This window comes from Camelus dromedarius, chromosome 5 (genome assembly GCF_036321535.1).
Source record: "Camelus dromedarius isolate mCamDro1 chromosome 5, mCamDro1.pat, whole genome shotgun sequence".
NCBI classification, from domain to species: Eukaryota; Metazoa; Chordata; class Mammalia; order Artiodactyla; family Camelidae; genus Camelus; species Camelus dromedarius.
This window is the reverse complement of record NC_087440.1, coordinates 93,716,331-93,733,303: the sequence shown is the minus strand read 5'-3', so window position 1 is coordinate 93,733,303 and position 16,973 is coordinate 93,716,331. Positions and strand designations below refer to the sequence as shown.

The 16,973-nt window shown below is 58.3% G+C and overlaps 1 protein-coding gene across 3 annotated transcripts in view; it reads left to right on the top strand.

Moving 5' to 3' along the window:
• The first annotated feature begins 441 nt into the window (after positions 1–441).
• The window catches only part of BRF1 (BRF1 RNA polymerase III transcription initiation factor subunit), a 49,043-nt gene continuing 32,511 nt past the window's right edge, over positions 442–16,973 (top strand). Inside the window, exons 1-3 of one of the 3 annotated variants that reach the window (XM_064486346.1) lie at positions 442–672; positions 7,344–7,424; positions 16,568–16,785. In XM_064486346.1, the coding sequence (XP_064342416.1) occupies positions 489–672; positions 7,344–7,424; positions 16,568–16,785 (483 nt within the window). In that variant the 5' untranslated portion in view covers positions 442–488. The remainder of the gene's footprint in view (positions 673–7,343; positions 7,425–16,567; positions 16,786–16,973) is intronic. The other 2 variants (XM_064486345.1, XM_031454475.2) reach the window with 2 other exon arrangements.

Below are 16,973 nucleotides of genomic sequence, written 5' to 3'. Positions count from 1 at the left end.
GCACACCCGGCTCCGCCCGGAAGGGCCCCAGGCCCCGCCCACAGCCCCCTGAAGTCCCGCCCACCACCCGACTCCCTCCACGACGCCTCAGGCCTGCCCCGCCCTCCAGGCTATCAGGCCCCGCCCACGTCAGCGGGCCCTCCCCCGGCCCGCCCGCAGACCTGCCCGCCCTCCTCCAGCCGCTGGCTCGCCGCCGTGAGGCCTGTAGGCTCCTAGTCCCAGGTCCGGTGTCTCCGTCCGAGCCCGGAGGTTGCCGTTCGAGTCCTCGCGTCCGCGCCTCGGCCCCGGAGCCCGTGCCCGTCCCGAGGGCGCGGCCGTTGCGGGCGGCGCGGTCCCGGTGCGCGTGGCGAATCTGCCGCTGCGAATCGGCGGGCGCGGCGGCGGCGGAGGCCGAGGCCTCGCGAGAGTCGGGCGGCCCGGACGCGGTGCGGCGGGCCCGGCGGGCGACCCGAGTGGAGGCCGCGCGGGGCGGGCGCGGAGCCGCCAGCATGACGGGCCGCGTGTGCCGCGGCTGCGGCGGCACGGACATCGAGCTAGACGCGGCGCGCGGCGACGCCGTGTGCACCGGCTGCGGCTCGGTGCTCGAGGACAACATCATCGTGTCCGAGGTGCAGTTCGTGGAGAACAGCGGCGGCGGCTCGTCGGCCGTGGGCCAGTTCGTGTCGCTGGACGGTGGGTTCCGGCGGGCGGGGGCCTGCGGCTCGGGGCGCCTGCCTGTGGTCCTGGTAGCGGGGTTCACCGGGCGGGGAGCAGGGTGCGGCCAGCCGCCCCTCGGTCGTGTTGGTCGCTTCCCTCCTTTCAGCACAGTGGGACTCAAGTGACGCGACAGGGAGCGTAAAGGAAAGTCCAGAGCCAGCTCCTCGCTGTGGGGCTCTGCCCGACCCCGCCTGGCAGCCGGCAACCCCGCTCCCCACAGTCCGCTGTTCAGGGGAGTCCTCGCCCCCCCCCCCGCAGTCCGGTGTTCAGGGGAGTCCTCGCTCCCCCCCCCCGCAGTCCGGTGTTCAGGGGAGTCCTCGCCCCCCCCCCCCCGCAGTCCGGCGTTCAGGGGAGTCATCGCTCCCCCCCCCCGCAGTCCAGTGTTCAGGGAAGTCCTCGCCCCCCCCGCAGTCCGATGTTCAGGGGAGCCCTCGCCCCACCCTGCAGTCTGGTGTTCAGGGGAGCTCTTGCCCCCACCCCCCTGCAGTCCAGAGTTCAGGGCTGCCCAGGAAGTGGCCACCTTCGGCTGGGCCATCTGTCCCTCAGCCTGCTGCCTTTGAGGTCCGCCTAGGCTGCTGCGAGGGCCAGTGCTTGGACCTCTTCGTGGCCCAGGCGTGCTCCTTCATGTGCATGGATCACGACTTACTGAAGGACACTTTGGTCTGTCGCCAGTTTGGGGATATTGTGAATAGAGCTGCTGGGACCACGGTGGATGGCTTCTGACCTGGACGCGAGTTTTCATTTCTCCAAGAGAGGAAGGGAGCTGTGCGTGTCACTTGGTAACAGACCGCCAGACTGACCGTTGGCTTGGCCGGCGGTTCTGCATCCTCAGACCGGCTCCACATCTTCGCCACAGCTTGGTGTTGTCGGCGTTCTTCTGTTTTAGCTGCTCTAATGTGTGCTGCAGTGCCTCATCTCCGCGGTGCTGAGTTTCCCCAAAGCGTAGCGGCGTGCGGCACCTCTAACGTGCCTGCTTGCCGTCCCTTAACCCCCTTTGCTGAAAGGTCTGCTCAGGTAGTTTTTTTGCTTGTTTTTTATTGAAGTTGTCTGTTTTCTTATTGTTGAGTTTTGGACATTCTTTAAATATTCTAGTTACAAGCAGAGCAGAAGGTCAAACTTTTGATGAAAAGTTTTAAGGTTTGATGCAGTCCACTTTGTTGATTTTTTTTTCTTTCCTAGATTGTACTTTTTGTGTCCTTCTAAGAAATCTCCAGAGCCCAAGGCACCATGTTCTTCTCTGAAAGTTTTGTTTTTGTGTGTTTTACATTTCGATCCTCGACCATGTGGGTCAAGTTTTGTGTGTGGTGTGTGCCTATGGGGCCCAGGTGTTTCTGCACCATTTGTTGAAAGACTGTCCTCTCTCGAATTTCCTTTGCCCCTTTGGCAAACGTCACCGGGCCACGTTTGCGTGGTCCTGTTTCTGGGCCCCCTGTTCCGCTGTGTTGAAGAGGGTGCTGGCTTCTTTTTGTCTATGGCACACTGCCTCGTCTCCGTGCATTTCTAGTAAGTCTTGAAATCAGGTGCTGTGAGGTCTTCCACCTTTGCACTCCCCTTTCAGAACTGTTTTAGTTATTGTAGTTCCTTTCCCTTTTTGTCCAATTTTAAAATAAGTTTGTGCATATTCACAAAACATCCTGCTGGGCCTTCAAATGGAGTTGCATTAAATCCTGGTCTGGTGTCTGCACTGGGCCACACCCCTCAGCCCGTGAGCAGGCACGTCTCTTCAGTCGCTAGATCTCCTTGGACGTCTCCTCACATTCGTGGTTTTCAGCACACAGCTCCCTCCTGTGCGTACGTTAGACGGTTACCTCAGATCCAGGCAGAGCTGTTGTAAATGGTATTTTTCAAAAATCTAGTTTTCAGTTGGTCATTACCAGAATATAGACATGTGGTTGAGTTCTTCCGTTGGTCTGTTTCCTGGAACTTGCTAAACTTACTAGTTCTAGGAGTTTTTTAAATGGGTTCTTTGGGACTCTCTGTGTAGACAATCATGTTTACAAGTAGGGGCTCTTTCCTTTCTTGCCTTTGAGCAGACGCCCGCCTTGTCCCCAGCCTCAGAGGAAAGCGCTCGCTTTCTTCCTGCTCTGTGCGAGGTTGGCTGTGGGCTTCTGGGCCTGTCCTTCCGCGCAGCCGGGGAAGTTCTGTCTCCTCCAGGTTTGCTGAGAGGTTTTACCGCGAGTGGATGTTGGCGTTTGTCTCAGGCTTTTTCTGCGTCAGCTGATACAACTGTGTTTCTCTTCTTTAGTCTGTCAGTGTGGCTGGTGTTTGAATGCTTAGCCTGCTTTGTGTTCCTGGGGTACACCCACTCGATCGTGGGGTGTAACTCTGTGTGTGTGTTGCTGGATTAGGTTTGTTGCTGTTTTGTCCAGGGCTCTTAGGCGTATGTCCCCATGGAATGTCAGTGTGCCGGTTTCTTGCAGTGTCTCGTCCAGTTTAGAAAGCGAGGTAGTGCGCCTCATGGAAGGAGCTGGGGAATGTTCCATTCTTTTCTGTTTTCTTGAAGGGAGTGTGTGGAATCGGTGTTATTTCTTCCTCGACTGCCCGGTGGAATTCGGTGGAATTCACCGGTGTAGCTGCCTGGGCCTGGAGGTTTTGTTTTTCCAGAAAGGTTTTAGGTGCAGATTCAGCTCCTTTAAGAGTCACAGGCTTTGCTTGTGTTTTAGGTGATGTCTTTCATCTTGGGCGCATCTGGTTCTAAGGGTTCGGTGAATTTGGTCTGAGCTGTCGCGTTGTGCACACGGAGCTGGCGGTGCTCTTCCCTTGGTCTCGTGGCGTCTGCAGGGCCTGTGGTGGTGCCTGTTGTCCTTTCAGATGTCGGTGTTTCGTGTCTTCTCTCTTTTTTCCTTTGTCTCTCTTGCTAGAAATTGATCAGTTGTATTGCTCTTTTCAAAGAACCGGTTTGGGGTCTCCCTGCTTTTTTCTCCTGTTCTCTGCACGGCACGCCTCTGTGCTCTTCCTGAGCAAGTTGCCTTGGCGGCATCTCCGTGGCACCGTGTTTGCAGGTTTGTCACACGTTGCCAGACTGCCCCCTCCAGTCACCCAGGTCCTTGCCTGACGCCTGTTGGGAGGAGAGGCCGCGGACGGGGTGACCGCAGCAGCTGACACGGGGCTTTCGTGGGAGGTGCTGTGCTGAGTGCATCCCTCGAGCTGATGACAGCCTGCCCTCACCGCGGACGCGGAAGCTGGACGCCTCTGGGGGCCTGGACGTGAGACGTGCTCCCCACTGTGCAGTGAAGTCATCCCCGCAGCCTGCGAGCACAGGCTGAGCGCTGGTGCCACTGGTGGTGTGATGTAAAGGTGGCAGGAGGACCTCTCCAGCCCGCGCTGGCTCTGTCCGAGGGGCTCACTCCCGGGTGGGCGTGCAGGGACTCACCGCAGGGCTCGTGGATGCTTAGCCTCTGGGGGCCCCGGGAGGCAGCACCTGGACAGAAGGGGTGAGGGGGTCATCACCTGCCTCTGGCAGCCCCCCAACCCCCAGTAGGGCTCTCCCAGGCGCCCGGCCTTCCTTCCCCACCAAGCTGCAGTCGCGCCAGGCTGTCGGCTCTGGTGACCCCCAGTCTCCCTGGCACCAGAGTGCGTGCCCAGCTGGCCCTCCCAGCTCGCCCTCCCAGCTCTGCCTTTAGTCCAGCCTCATCCTGGAAGCTGAGCTTTCTGGGGCGCCCTTTTCTGGATGCAAGGCCATGGTCTTTCCTGAGTGTTCCTGCTTATTCTCTGAGAATGAGTGGGGATGGTTAGCTTTGCAGTTTACTTGGGAACGTGTCAGTTGGACATCAGGGCCTCTGGCCAGAGGCCCTGCCACCTTTGAGCTCCGGTCCGGGCTTCTGACTAAGCAGCAGCCCCACCTAGCTCCTGGTAGGTGTTTGAGTCCAGGACCATGGCCTGGACGTGTGGGTGGCACCTTGCAGAGTGGTGGTGGCAGGGGTGGTGCTGGGGACATCTGGGCGGTGTCTTCTGGTGTCTACCAAAAGACATGCCCCAGCTGGTGGGGCGGGGGGCACGGGCGGATAGAAGGGAGGGGTGAGAAGGGCAGTGGAGCAGCTGGGCATCTGCTGCTCTGTGGGAGGGGGGCCCCCAAGCGTGGAGGACCTCAGGGCAGAGCTGGGCTTCCTGTGCCTGGTGTCGGTGCCGAGGGTCTGAGGACAGCGGGTCTCCCCTGGGTCTCCCTGAGCCTCCTGTGGGCCCCTCCCCGGAGCCGTGCTGTGGCTGCCCCAGAGGCGGCCCAGAGGCAGAGGGAGCTGCTGCATCAGGCAGCCTGCTCCGCAGGCCCCTCCTGCCCCTTGGGGAGCTCTTCCCTTGGTTTCTACATCACAACTTTCAGTCTCTGCAGACTTTGAACAAGGAGTCTGTTGAGTGCTGGTGTCTGGGCAGTCTGGGGTGATGGGACGCTTCCCGAGCGTAACACGTTGAGGGGTTGCTGCCCGCCCGCCTGGTGTTGTCGGGGTGTGAGCACGTGAAGGCCTGGTGTCCCTGCCAAGCGCTGGTCCCGGGGTGTGGGAGGTCCCCCATCTGCTTCTGGCCTGCGGCCCCTCAGAGCCCCACTGAGTTCCTGGCCAAAGGTGCCTGCTCTCAGGAGATGGCTGAATTCTGTCCCGGGGCCCTTGGGTGAGAGGACTTACTTGTAAGATGTCATTCGCTGCTTTTTTCACCTGCCGGGCGTCATGCTGCACGGTTTTCCCAGTTGGAATTTTAATCGTAACGAAACAGGCTCTTGTAGCTGCATCTGGTTGAGAGAAGTTTCAGCTCCTGCCACCATGTAGTTGTTTGCTCACCGGCTGGCCCGGGGCCGGCCGCGTCCCCCGTGCCAGCACCCTGTGAGCGCTTGTCCGTGCACTTCAGGTGTGTTAGGGGAGGCACACCCTGTGCGAGCGCGGGCTGGGCCTTGGGGTGCTCCTCCCAGAAGGAGCTTCACAGCAGCCACAGAGCCCCGACTCAGAATAAAACGCACACAGACTTAGTGAAGCGTTGCTCACCTGCGCTGAGGCACCTGCTGACCACCAGGCCGAGAGCACTGAGGGCGGAGCCCCTCGGCCTTTTTGTTTCTGGTCTGGGGCCTTGGTGCCGCTGGCTTTGTCCCCAGCGCTGGGTGAGCACGTGGCACAGCCCTAGCCGCTGGGGTCAGGCCCTGCACCTCGGCTTCTGCCTCCGGGTGGAACGCGGGGGCTTCCCCGCTGTCCACCAGGGGGCGGTCTTCGCCCGACCACCTGCACGTTTGCTTCTTAGTTCCAGCTGGTTGTATGGTGTTACAGGCTCTGCTCGTAGGAAACACCAGATGTTTTCAGCAGCAGAGGGATGGCGAGAAGGGCGGGCAGATGGAGAACTGGACGGCGTGCTCGGTGGTGTGGCCAGAGGTGGCCTCCGGCTTCTCTCCTGCTTCAGGAGACCCCAGCCTGGGGGCACTGGCCGCCCGAGACTTGTCGTGCTATGGCCACTGCTTCCCAGGTGCTTTCGGTCATAACCAGACCCCAGTGGGCGCTGTCTGTCGGATGGAAGAGTCTGTGTCAGTCTGGCAGGCGGGCTTGACCTCTGGCCCCTCCCGCCCCCCGAGCTGTTGCACCCAGTGAGGCACCTTCCTCGTCAGACCTAGTCCCCGCTTCCCTGGCACGTGATGAACTGAGGCCACATGCAAGGAGCTCTGAGAGCCTGGGGCTGGTGTGTGTGTGCCTGAGTGTGCCCTGGGAAGCGAGAGTTGGAGACAGCGCCCCAGGAAGGGTGACTGGGGCGTTGGGAGAGGCGGGGGAGCACAGCAGCAGGAGACAGAGGCCTGGGAAGTGCAGGGGGACACGGCCGGAGCGTGCAGGGGAGAGTGGGGGCGGGCGGCAGAGGTGGCATGTGGCCGTGGGAGGGCGGGGAGGGGCGTGACCTCTTGAGGCTTTGTTTCATGCTGGGGACAGAAGCTGGACTGGAGCGGGTCACGGAGCAAGAGAGTGTTCAACACTCAACTGGAACGCGTCTCCGCTCTTCCTCTGCAGCCTCTTTTTGTGGCCCCCTGTGGTCCCCCCATGTCCTAGCAGGGAGAGGTGGCTAGGAGGAAGGCCACCCAGGGTCCTTGTTCTTGGAAGGTGGGGCTTCAGGGGTTTATACCATTTCATGCTCCTTTTTCTACTGCAATATTCTTGTAATTGTTTACTAAAATACACTGAAAGCACATGCCCGTTTCAGTTAAAACAATATGGTGATTTTTTTTTGAAATAGAAGTTGGGCAGCGCTGGACACAGGTCAAAATGTGAGATCTTTAAAGAACCTTGTTAGCATTGGTTTGGGATTTGATAAGCTAGAGGCCAACTTGTCCTCTGCTGTCTGTGCTGGTGGTGGCCACACATGATTCAGAGGTCCCTGCCAGCCCCACAAGGTGGGCCACGTGCTGTCCTCCAGGCCTGTGTTCAGACCTCGAAGACCTGCTTCCCCAGACCCCCATCACTTCTGAGTTTCCATTTCATCCTCAGACGTGTCCTGGTCCCCCAGCAGGCCCTGCACCCTGACCTCCCCGACGGAGGTGTGAACGGCAGGGTCTGGGGGGCTTGCTGCTGCCTCCTGCTCCAAGTGCTGACCCCGTGTGTTCCTGCTCCAGAAGCGCTGGAGGCAGCAGAAGGGCTGTCCATGTGGGTCCCTGCTAGGTTTTGGCTGATCTGTTGGCTTTGTGTTCCTAGGTGCTGGCAAAGCCCCGACCCTGGGCGGCGGCTTCCATGTGAACCTGGGGAAGGAGTCCCGAGCACAGACCCTGCAGAACGGTATTTCCACCTTGGGTGCCGCCGGGAGGGTCGGGCTCTGGGGTGGGGGTCTGTGGCATGAACGACAACCCTGCAGTGACCACCTCCTGTCACCCTCCAGGCCCACTGCAGGCCCCACTTCTGGGAGGAGCTGTCTGTGGAGCCCCTCCCCGGTCATCAGGCCCCCCCGGGCCTCCTGCACAGACTCTACCAGGCTCCCTGCTGGGCACACCCTGTGTGTTGTTAGTCTCCGTCGAATTCGTACAAAAATGACACATTTATCGCATTTGACATGAAGTGCTGTTTTCACTGTATTTTAGAACAGTACCAGTCCCCAGCATGTTGGAGAAACGTCAGCTCAGATCTTGGCCTGTTTTCAATTGGGTTATTTGTTTTCTTATTGAATTATGAAAGTTCTTTATATATTTTAGATACAAGTCTCTTATCAGTGATGTGATTTATGGAAAATTGTCGCCCATTCTGTGGGTGGTGGTTTTCATTTCTTAATGGTGTCCTTTGAAGCACAAGAGTTTAATTTTGATGATGTGCAGTTTATCTGTTTACTCATTTGTTGCCAGTGCTTTTTGTGTCGTAATTAAGAAAAATTGCCTCATTCAGTCCAAGTGACAAAGATTTATGCTTATGTTTTCTTCTGAGTTTTAAGGGTTTTAGCTCTTAGGTTGATGTTTTGGTCCACTTTGGGTTGGTTTTGCATACGGCGTGAGGTGAGGGCCCAGCTTCGCTCTGCCACGTGTGGAGATCCAGCTTTCCCAACACCGTCTGCGGAAGACTGCTGACCCCATCGGAAGTCGGTTTGCCGCATGTGTGAGGTTATCTCTGGACTGTCACCTCTGCCCCCTTGGTCTGTGTCTGGCCTTTTGCTGGTACCACACCGTTTTGGTGATGGCAGCTTTGAAGCAGATTTTGAAATTGGGAACTGTGGGTCCTCTCAATCTTTTCATTTTAACATTGTTTTTTGACTATTCTGAGCCGCTTGTATTTCCGTATGAATTTTTGCATGAGCTTGTCAGTTTCTGCAAAGCAGCCAGCTGGGATTCTGACCGGGAGGGTTGAGTCTGTAGATGGGTTTGGGGAGTGTTGCCATCTTAACAAGAGGAAGTCTTCTGACCCCTGGACGTGGAATCTTTCTGTTGATTTATAGGTGTGCCTCTGTGCTCCAGTTCTGTACCTGCGGGCTGGGAGGGCAGGCTGTGTGGGGTTGAGTGCCCTAAGCTGCACACTGGTCACCTTCTCCTGGCTGTCAAGGGCCTGCCCCTCCGGGCTGCTGCTGTGCACGGGGTGGCCCGTACGGACTCAGCCAGCAGCTCTCAGGCCAGCAGGGCCGGCATCTGTGTCGCTGGCCACCATGAGGGCGGGTGGTGGGTTTCTGGTAACGACTCGCATCAAAATATGTTTTAAAATTTCCCCTGAGCTTTTCCCTGTGACCCCCCATAGGTAATTAGCATAGTTGTTTCTTTCCTTATATCCAGCTCGATTCTTCCGTGTGTAGAGATCGCATTTGGCAGGATTTCAGTCTTTTGAAATGATTTGGTGCTGGCCCTGAGGCCATTACAGTCAGTTCAGGGACGTGAGTATTTTTCTGCAGACGGTGGCGTGTTCTGTGCCTGTCACTGGGGTCACATTTCCTTCCAGTGCTCTTGATCCTGGTTCTGCTGGTCCGTCTGTCGCGGAGAGGGCATATTCCAGTCTCCAGGACGGGGTCGCGGAGAGGGCGTAGTCCGGTCTCCGGGACGGGGTCGCGGAGAGGGCGTAGTCCGGTCTCCGGGACGGGGTGGGTTTGTCCCTTTCTGCCCACGGTTTTGCCGGGTTTTTGTTTTGCCTGTTTGAAGACTGCCTGCACACAGATACGAATTATTCCTGGCTGGTGGCCTGGCCCCCTTGCTAGAGTGGTGGCCTGTTCGCCTCGCCTGCTTCTAGGTGCTGCTGTCTCATAGTCTTTCTTTTCCTCTGTGTCTGACTTTAAAGTCTTCTGTATATGAAGAACTTTATTCCCAACAGACTGTATATATTTCCAAAAACCTAGAGTAGATTGTCCGTCAGACGCAAATAAACTGTAAAGAGCAGCATTCATGCAGAATTCATAGCAGCAGAATTGGAACTAGCAATCGAGGAAAATAGCCCGTGTAATCAAACAGAAACCATTGAATACGCCTTGGTTTAGGTACGAAATCAGAGCAGAGTTCACAGACTCCTTGGGACTGGGTGAGTGAGCTCTGAGGCTGAGATGGCGTCCACTCAGGTGTCAGGGACCCTCTGCTTCCTCTGCACACCTTCCCCGGGCGCTCCTGCCGGGGGTGGGGGCTGTGGGGCCGGGGGGAGGCTGCCGGCTTTGACGGCCGGCCCCTCCCTGCCCAGTGGAGAGCCGGCACGGCGTTGGCCTCCCCGTCTTCCGAGGCCTCCTCTGCTCTTCTCTGTGCCCTGGTGCGTCTAGGCCGATTTGCCCTCCTCGCTGCCATTTCCCACAGCTTTGGGGGAGAGCCAGCACAGAGTGTGGCCTGCCTCACGGCCGGTGCGCTTCTGACGTGCTGGGGCTGCTCCTGGCTCTCACCCCCGTTCTGTGTTTACCTTCTCGGATACCTTTCACATTGCTGATGGAACTGCGGTCTGGGCTCCGGGCCTTCTCCTCCCTGGGGTTTGGAGGTCCACCCCGCGTCCCAGTGGTCCTGGTGGCTGGTCACCCCCAGCTGTCTCTCCTGCCGGTGGCCAAGCTGGTCTGTTGTCCCCGCAGAGGAAGACTCCTGCGCCTTCACTGCCTGCCGCCCACCCTGACCAAGCCTGCTGGGTGTGGTTGAAGTCTGTGAACTGAACTTCAGGGTTACTGTTCTTGTTAAGTTGTGGTGCCTTGCCTAGAAGAGAGGGAGTTGGGAAGGGAATGAGCTGGCGGCCCAGGCGCCCGCCTGCCCGCGAGGTTTTGTGTGCTCGCCTGTCCCTCCCAGGCTCGTCGGTCTTAGGTTCTGTTGTTCTGTTGGGAACATACTCTGGTCCTGGTTACAGAGCGGAGCTCCCCCAGACCCGAGCCTGTGAGGGGCTGGGAGCCAGGCCATGGTGCCCACCTGCCCGGCAGGGCCCCCAGTTCTGCTGCCCCCCCCCCCCCCGGAATGGGGGTCTTTGGGAGTTTCCTCCGTCTCCGGAGTTCTGACACGCCTCCAGGCTGGGGCGCTCTTCGCCGGCTTGACCAGCCCGTTCACCTGGGAGACTTTCCTCCCATTCTTTTCAGGTGTCTGTTCTCCTCGGTAGGCACGGGTGGACTGTGTGGAATGTACCGACCTTCCGCGAGCTGCTTGGGTAACTTGGACGATGAGGCCGCCCTCAGACCCAGGTGGAATGCCCTTCTCGTACCAGAAGCCCCCAGTGCCGGCCAGCCCCAGAGAGCATCCCGCGTGTGTGTCAGCGGTGGTCCGCCTGTGCAGGGTGTCGCTTTGTGAGTGTGTCCCAGGGGACTTCCGCTGCTCCTGCCCGTGGGCGTTGCTGTTTGCTTTTGGCCACATGCGTCACCCTGGGGGCCACCTCTCGGGACGCCTGTGAGCGGGACTCCAGGGCGTCTGGGGAGTGTGCTCGTCCCCTGGAGACGCGGCCCCACGTGGTCCAGCGTGTGCGAGCCTGGGGCTCCGTCGCTCCGGTCCCCCTGGTCCCCCTGGCCGGTGCGCATGGTGCGCGTGGTGGCGTGACTTGCTTTCTGTGCCCAGCGGCTCTGCTGGCCGCCCCTGCGTATGCCTTTCGGCTGTCGAGAGGCCCTCTCTCTGAGGTGCTTGCTGGTTGTGTCTTCTGCACAAGTTGTTTTTTTAAATTGAGTTCTCTTTCACTCGCCGATCTTGAGATGCTCTTCGTGAATTTTAGAGTCGAGCCCTTCACTGGACCTCAGTCTTCTGGCCGCCCCCCACCCCCACCCCTGGCAGCTGCCTTCTCCCTTTCTTCACGTCGGCTTCGGATGAACAGAAACGTCTCGGTTTTGGCAGAGCCCCAGCGTGCCAGTCTTCATGGCCAGGGGTCTGGGGGCTCGGGAGGTGCTCACCTGCCCCAGGCCTGGGGCTCTGGGGGCTCCTGGGTCTTCACTTAGAAGCTCTGTTGCTGTGTGTTTTACACTTGGGCTTGTCGTCCGCCTCGAATCAGCTTTTGTACGCGGTGTGAGGTGGGAGTTGGGGTTTGCGTCTTCCCGCGTGGGTAGCGGGCTGTTACGCTGCGTATCAGAACGACCATCCTTCCTAGTACGGTGCCTTGGCCCATGTGCCATCAGTGAATGGCTGACGGACTCTGGTGACAGCAGACACTCCTGAGCCAGTCTTCGCTGTCTGATTTCTGGGCAGCTGACAAAGCCCAGCGGTGTGAATTCTCTAGCTCTTCAAGATTGTCTCGGTTATTCCAGCTGCTTTGTATTTCAGAGTATAAGTGTTAGCATCAGCTCTTGGTTCCCAAACGGAAACTTGCCCGTGTTGGGGTGGAGTCGCATTGACCCTGCAGGTGGGTTCATGGAGAACTGTTCCATTCACGTATGACGTCTAGTACTTGGCAGGTTCTTTTCTTGTTCTTGGCAGGGGTGTGTCTGGGCTGGGACTTTATTCCTCCCTCCTTTCCCATCTTTGTGGGGCTTTCTTCCATCTCTGCTGTGTGGCTCACCTCTCCACGGGTGTTGAATGGGAGGGGGGAGTGGGTGTTCTTGTCTGGTCCTCGACCTCACTGAGAAAGTGGTCACTGTTTCTCCGTCACTAAGGATGTGAGCGTTTTGTCACGTGCTTCTTCGTGTCTGTTGAAGTGATGATGTATTTTTTCTGTGCATTCTGTTACTGTAATGGATTGCACCGAGTGGTCTTGTGAATGTTAGCTCACCTTGGGCTTCTGGAATAAACCCGCTTGGGTCACGAGGGGCGCACTGCTCTCGCTCTGTTCTCTGTGAGGGCTGTGTGATTTACCAGTTTCTTCCTTAGATGTGTGGAAGGATTTACTAGTGAAGCCGTCTGGGCTGTGAGCTTTCTTTGTGAGAAGATTTTAATTACAGATTCGTGTCTTTAATGGGACTATTTTTAATGGGATTTTAATGGGACTGCTCAGATTTTCTGTTTCTTCCTGTCGGTTTTGGCAAGATGCACGTTTCAAATTACCGTCTACCTCGGTGGTTTAGATTCAGCTTGGCCGTCTCAGAGTCACTCATAACGTTCTCCTGTGCTTCGGGTGTGTCTCCTGGGTTTTAGTGACGCTCTCCTTTTACCCCTGACACTGGTGACTGTGCTTTATCCTTTTTTTCCTGATTGATCTTGCTGGGAATTTATCAGTTTAGCTTCGCTCTTTCCGGAGAGTGAGCCTGGCTCTGCTGGCTCTCTGCTGCCTGTCTGTCTTCTGTGTGGTTGGGTGCTCCTCCTTGTTACCCGCTTCCTTCCAAGTCTTCTGCTCAGTTTGTTCAGAGTTCTTTTTCAGCTTCTCAAGTTGGACGCTTCATCAGTTTTTCAGGCTTTCTTTTTCTCATATTTGCATCTAAGCTGTGCATTTGTCTAAGCTCTGGTCTGGCTGTAACCCCCAAGTTTTGAGATAGCTGTTTCTCTGGTTGGTTCTGTGGGGTCTTTAAGTTTCTGTTTTACAGCAGTGTCTGATGTCCAGCAGAGCTGCAGGGGCAGCCCTGGGTGTCCTGTCTGCACCGTCCGCCACCTCGACAGGCGCAGGGCTGCTGGTGGAGCCGGGGGCCCTGCCCCCGCCCATCTTCCCTCTGCCCTGGGCCAGTCCAAGGTCCTGGCTGCCTGGCCTCACCTTCCTCTGCCTCCTCCCACCTGTGACAGTTCCTCCCACCTGCACACAGTTGGAGAGTCCCTCCCGGGCAGGTGTCTTACGGAAGGTCTCTGTGTCGGAGTTTGTCGTGGGTTCTGGGGAAGGTCCTGCAGGGTTGTGCTCTCTTTGGCCTGTAGCAGGTGGACCCGAGGTCGCGTGACTGGTTGCCGCTGATGTGGGTCTAGGTCACCACCAGGTTCCTCCACGAGACGTCACACTTGTTTCTTTTGCATACCCTGTTCCTTAGAAGCAAGCTGCTGAGTCTGTCTCCCGGGGGCCTGGTGTTGACCCAGTGCAGTTACTGGCAGTGCAGCGGGGGGGCAGCTTAGCGTCCGTGCAGGTCCAGTTCTGCCAGGGCCCTGGTGTCTGGCAGTAGAGCCTGCGGGCAGCTCCATGGTTCTCATGCCCATTGGTCATTTCCTTGTCCCTTCCCACTGCAGTCCCGGGAGCTCTGTCGGCTCGCTTTGTCCCTTTCCTGTCCTGTCGGTTTCACTTTGTGTGTTTGAAGCTATGTCATTCAGTCCACACTGTTGTTGGCCTTAAAGCACCGGTTCTGTCACCAGCAAAGCGAGCTCGTTTGGGGGGGCCGAGGAGTCGCAATTCAGGACCTGCGACCTGGCAGCCCCAGGGCAGGTCCTGCAGACGGAGGAGGAGCCTCACTTTGCAGAGAAAAAGGAGGAAGCTGTTGGGGGGTAGGGGGTTGCTGCTTCCAAGGTGCTACGGTTTCCACCGGAGGAGAGCGAGGGCTCGGGGCGGTGGCCGTTTCTCACTGGCTGGGCTGTTGCTGGGCCAGGAGGAAGTCTTCCTTCCTCGTCTGGGCCAGCCAGGGCAGCCTCTTCCCACCCCGGACGGGCGGTGCGCTGTGCAGGGGTGTTGGCTTCCTGCCCCGCCGTGGACTTCCTGCAGTGTCTGTCTGCCCACATCACGTGCCTCGTTATTTCTATCATCCTTCTTGCCGACAAGTCTGCCCCCGGCCAGCCTGGGGCCTCCCTGGTGGGCTCTGTCATCCAGCGGCGCCTTCTTGGAGCTGTGCTGCGGGGCCTCCTTCCTGCTCCCAGCTCCCTTTCCAAGTCTTCTCTGTGCCCACTCTGCTCTTTGCTTTTTTTTTTTTCAGTTTTACAAAATGTTCAATGATCAGAGACTGTGCCTTTTTAATTACAGCCCATTCATACATTTCTGTAAATTGACATCTTTCGAGCATTTTGAGGATGTCATGGGATTTGAAAGCTTTCTTCGTTGGCTGCCTGCTGGTTGAGCCTGTGCTTCTCTGTCCCCGCTGCCGTGTTCTGCAGAGGTTGGGTGATTCTCAGTGGTTAGCTGATGTTATGTGAGTGCGGGTCTTACGCTGTCCCCCTCCTGGCACCTGTTGACTTCTGGGTGCCCCTGGATCTGCCCACGGGAGTGGCTTCTGGTGTCGCCCATGGGGACGGCTGTGACATGCAGCCTGCTAGTGCACCCTGAGTGGCTGGCATTGTGTGGGTCCTGTGGCCGGTGGCGGGGGCTTCGCTCCCTGCCCACCGAGCTGGACCTCTTTCCATGTGCTCCGGGCCCCTCACTCTGCTGCACTCGCTGTGCTGCGCTCAGCGGCACCACGGCCTGGAAGGCGCTGTTCAGCTGCGTCTCGACTGAAAAGGCCAGCCTCATCCTTAGAAAGTGTCAAGAACCCGAAGGCGCTTGTGTAGTGCACTTGCTTTCAGCTTTCATTTGTTGTTCTAAGGAGAGTAAGCGGTGGTGGGCTAGTTAGGACTCTGTTTCGCGCAGGTGTGTTTATTGATAGCATCTCTGTGCCTTTAAACCGCACATGCCTGTGCTGCGTGGTTTGCTCCGCCTGCCCATTGTGCTTGCTGGACTTGCGGGGATGAAAACTCACCCGGGGGCAGTGGCTGCTCATGGGTACAGGGTGTCTTCTCGGGGTGGTGAAAACGCACTAAATTGTGGTAACGGTCCTCGACTCTGCGAATATACTAACTGAATTGTACATTTTAAGAGGGTAATTTTACAGTGCGTGAATTATGTTGCAATAAAGATGCTATAAAATAACGTTCTGTGACAGATGGGTCTCGGCTTCGAGCGAGCACCGTCTGACGGGCACCTCTCGCACCTGTGGCCAGACTTCCCAGACACTCACCTTAGAGGGGCAGGGGTGGCCCCGGTCATTAGTGGGCCTCCCGCCGGCTGCCTTGTTTACCTCTGAGCCTCACTCGGCTGCCTGCTGAGGGCATGTGGTGCTGATGGGAGGCGAAGATTGGCCCTCCTGTCCTTCTGTCCAGACGGTCGGGATGCTGGCTCAGCCCAGGCCTCGGATCTGGGGATGGTGACGGTGACTCCACATCAGTTCAGCCTGACTGGAGGCCCCAGGGCTGCTTGGGCTCCGGGTGAGCCTCGTTTTGGGGGGGGGGGGCGCGCTGGGCCGCCCGTGAGGCATGCTGACTGCCAGGTGCTGCACGGGGTCTGGCTGGTCCGCACACCATGCCAGATTCTGCGGGTGCTGGCTCTCTGGGGCCACCTTCGGCTGGCGGGCCCTGTTGGTGTGTGTGGGTGGGTGGGCTGGACCCTGAGCAGGTGGGACTGGAGGAGACTGTACAGTCCTAGCCCCCCAGCCCCCCACCGTCGAAGAGAGCAGGGGAGTGGGCTCCTAGCTTTTTGTGGGTGAAGCACAGGTTCCTGGCTCCGCGCAAGGCCACCTTGGCCAGAAAAGAGGGCAGATGGAGGCAGGGGAGTGAGGTGGCCAGGAGCGGAGACGTGGGAGGCTGTAGGCTCTCCCGCTCTCACCGGCGGTGTTCTGGCTTCGGCCGGCCCCGTGTGACCCCTGGCCCGGGCGGCCCCCTGGTGTGCGGGCAGCCCATCTGCTTCCTGTCTTATGTCTGTGCCTGCAGCTCATGTGGCTCTGGGAAGAGGTGTGAGGCAGGTTGTATCCTGGGCTCAGCTGACATCCCAGCCTTGCGAGCGTGCCCCTCCCTCCCCACCTGCCTGGTGTCGCGTGTGCTGGGGTTGGGGGGCGCTCGGCCACAGGAGGGGCATCAAAATTGTGTGTGTGGACCCTGTTGGGGACGGCGTATGCTGGTGTTAGTGCCAGGCGGGCCTGACCAGAGCCCTTTGCAGACACGCTGAGCTCAGGGCCTCGAGAGGGGCCCACACCGCCCAGACCTGGAGCTCGCACAGTTCTGGCCCAGAGAAGAGCTTGGTGGCAAGTGAGGTCGTAGGTGATGCGCAGCATTTTGTGTGTCCACACGGGAAATTGTACTGGAACACGTGCAAAAAGTGAATCTAATGACATAGAAGGAAAAGACAATCTTGAGTTGCCACGGGGTAGTTGACCCTTTACCCCAACAGGGCTTCCAGCTAGTGGCGGTTGGGCATCGGCGGTAACATGTCACGTTGTGTCCTAGGGAGGCGTCAGATCCACCACCTGGGGAGCCAGCTGCAGCTGAACCAACACTGCCTGGACACAGCCTTCAACTTCTTCAAGATGGCCGTGAGCAAGCACCTGACCCGCGGCCGGAAAATGGCCCACGTGATCGCGGCCTGCCTCTACCTGGTGTGCCGGACGGAGGGCACCCCGCGTATCCTTTGGTTCGGGCCTGGTGGAGGGCCCCAACTTGGCTTGGTCAGCCTCCTGGGCCCTGTGTCACAGCGGCTGGTGTTTGTATTTAATGGAAGCCCCTTGTTGGATTAACCGTCTGGACGGACTAGAGCCAGGCTGGAGTCCGAGGTGCCTGGCAGGCGGCTGTGCAGAGGCCTGCTGACCTCACCCCTCCTTGCCAGCCTCGCCTCTGGAGAGCATGGTGGGCCGCG